This window comes from Vigna unguiculata, chromosome 3, assembly GCF_004118075.2.
Source record: "Vigna unguiculata cultivar IT97K-499-35 chromosome 3, ASM411807v1, whole genome shotgun sequence".
NCBI lineage: Eukaryota > Viridiplantae > Streptophyta > Magnoliopsida > Fabales > Fabaceae > Vigna > Vigna unguiculata.
In genome coordinates, this window is record NC_040281.1 from 10596151 (window position 1) to 10598796 (window position 2646).

General features: G+C 36.4%; 1 protein-coding gene across 1 annotated transcript; it reads left to right on the forward strand.

The window, feature by feature from the left end:
* The first annotated feature begins 798 nt into the window (after positions 1-798).
* On the forward strand, positions 799-2244 carry LOC114177177. Its single transcript, XM_028062433.1, has one exon. The coding sequence runs from the start codon at positions 1066-1068 to the stop codon at positions 1954-1956; it is 891 nt and encodes a 296-aa protein (XP_027918234.1). The 5' UTR covers positions 799-1065; the 3' UTR covers positions 1957-2244.
* Positions 2245-2646: the final 402 nt, after the last annotated feature.

The window sequence follows — 2646 nt, forward strand, 5'->3', positions numbered from 1 at the left end:
ACAAAAATGAAAAATTATATTTTGAATTTCATTTTTTTACTTCTATCGTTTACTTTCTGACGTGATTTATTATTATTCTTTTAAAAAAAATAATGATGCATTAATTAATAATTAATTAATAACATAGATTAAATTACGTCAGAAAAAAAGTAAATAATGAACCGAGAGGCATAATATTATTGTAAAAAATTAATTTTATCTTTTTTTCTGTTCTAAAATAACTTGGAGAGAAACCGGCGGCAACTTACTTCATGTTATAATCCAAACTTTTGAATTAAATGAGTCATTACCGTGTTGTTAAGAAAATAAAGTATGGTTTTTATTGAAAAAATGAATGAAAAGAAAGAAAAACAAATGGTGATTAGGTTTTAGCATCTTTCCACCTAAGCTATGCTCATGGGGAAGAGAATGAAAAAATAAATAAAAAATAAAAGCCAAACTTGAGGATGTAATCGATACATGTGAAGGCACTTATTGACCGACTTACCCTAAAAGAATAGTCCAACCTGCATCTCATGCTAGGTGTAGTTTCTCATTCCGAAACTGAAATACAACTAAAAGTGCCCAACATGGACATGGATCACTCTATCAAATTAGGCACTCTTTCAATCACCTTCCTCCTAATTTTTTTTCGGAAAATAACCTTTAATAAATTCTTTTAAAAGTTTCAAAAATTTAATTTTTTCATTAATTTGTATATAAATTAAAAGATAAATAAGTTATACGAGAGAGTTCTTTAGTTAAGGCAAAAGCAAAACCACTTTTTTGATGTTTTTGGTGCACACAAGATCGTTTAGGTCAGTGTACCCTGTACTTCTAGGTCCACACCCCATCAGCTTTATTATTCCATGCCTTCTTCTCACGCCATAAACCCCACAAGAACACTCTTTCTTAAGCCCTCATGCATGGTGGTGGCCCTTTAAATCCCATCAATTTCTTCTCCTTTTTCTTATCATCCAAACACTGCCTTCCTAAACCTTCGTGCTTTCTCTTCCATCATGCCCTTCATTTTCCTATTTTCACTCCCCTCTCAGCCATAGTTAACAACGACAAGAGAAAAAAAAAATGGATGAAACTAACTTTCTCTTGGAGATGAAGTTCGTTTCCTCCTTGTGTCTTCATAACTTCTTCAACCTTCTACGTGAAGAAACAGTGTCCTTTCTCTCCGTGTTCTCTTCGGATCCCCTGTTTCATTGCGTCGTCACTTTTTGTACTTTGGTTTTCCTCTACTTGCCCAACCTTTTCTTGAAGGTAGTGTTATCGCCGGTTCTCATTCTCACTTCGATTCTCCTTCTCTCCATTCTCCGCCTCGGTGCAATTCAGAAGTCACGACACGATACAAGGGAAAATCAAAGGAAGCACGACGAACCACCCATCGTTTATCAAGAAAACAGAGGAAGCAAATGCAGGGGAGAGAAACAGAGTTCGAGTCCCGTCCAACCCAACGAAACAGAGACGACGGAACAAGTGCACCGACGGGTTCATTCGGAAACAGAGGTCGATTCCAACGTGGGTTTTGAGCCAAGTTCGTGTTTTAGGGAGTGGAACGTGAAAGCGCCGTTGGATGTGATATATGAGGAGTATGGTGAAGGTGAAGAAGCGGGTGATGATGCAAACGAGAACGTGGGTATCGTAAGGTACCCTTCGTTGTCGCGGTTTTACCCGGAATCGGATTCGGATAGCGAATCGGATAGTGATTTTCCGGCGATCGGAGATTGGGACTCACCGGAGGACGTTGAGTTCAGGTGGGGCCAAGAAGAAGAGGAGGATGAGGAAGAAGAAGAAGAAGACAGAGAAGGGTTGATTGAGATAGCACTTGATGGATTCAAGAGGAAGAGGGGCATGGAGTTTCATTTCGAAGAAGAGAATTTGATTGAGATTGATATTTCTCCGTCCAGGTACAGAGAACTTTCCGGCGACGACGAAGTATTTTCCGGTGAGATAAGTTGCAATTAGTGTGACACTAATTCGAGATTGACGTAGTGGATTATTGTGTTTTTTGGGGTCGGTGAAAAGGGAAACCAGAGAATAGAAATCTGTGTTTTTTTTTAAAAGTAGGGTTTTGATGCTTCTCTTGAGGTTGTTACATGTTTATTAAATTTCATGATCCTGTAGAATAATTTACCCAACCCAAACTTCAAAAACTTCTTTAATGATGTATTCTAGGGTTGTTCCTCTTCCTGGATCCTTCCACACCCAAACAATAATATTAATGTGTTGCAGCCAAATTTGCAGGTATTACTAGATTCAACTGTTCCCTCTAATTGAAGTGTTTTGCATGTTCATGAAGTGGATTTGTAGAAAAGTTTTGGAGCATGTACATTAAGGGTAGTTTTGTGGTATGAAACCAATGCATTAAAAATGGTAATTTTCTCTTTTGTGAATTTAACTTTTCTCTATGAAGCTCCATCTCATCTCTAAGTTCATGTGAAATGTAACATGAGTAAGGCTTTCTCAACTATCTATCGTGATTTTGCAAATTTGTCTACATTGCTTTTTAAAAGATAAAAAAAAAAAAAGAGTAAAACTCAGAGCTAATTGTCTAATACTTATGTTTTAGCTGAATGCAAAAAGAGAAAATGAGAGAAAAAAAATAAAGAAAATATAGATTTGTGAAATGAATTAAAGAAATATAATGATTATTTT

What these genes read in the sequence shown, in the direction of transcription:
- LOC114177177 (XM_028062433.1), top strand. Translation starts at nt 1,066, where the DNA reads ATGGATGAAACTAACTTTCTCTTGGAGATGAAGTTCGTTTCCTCCTTG.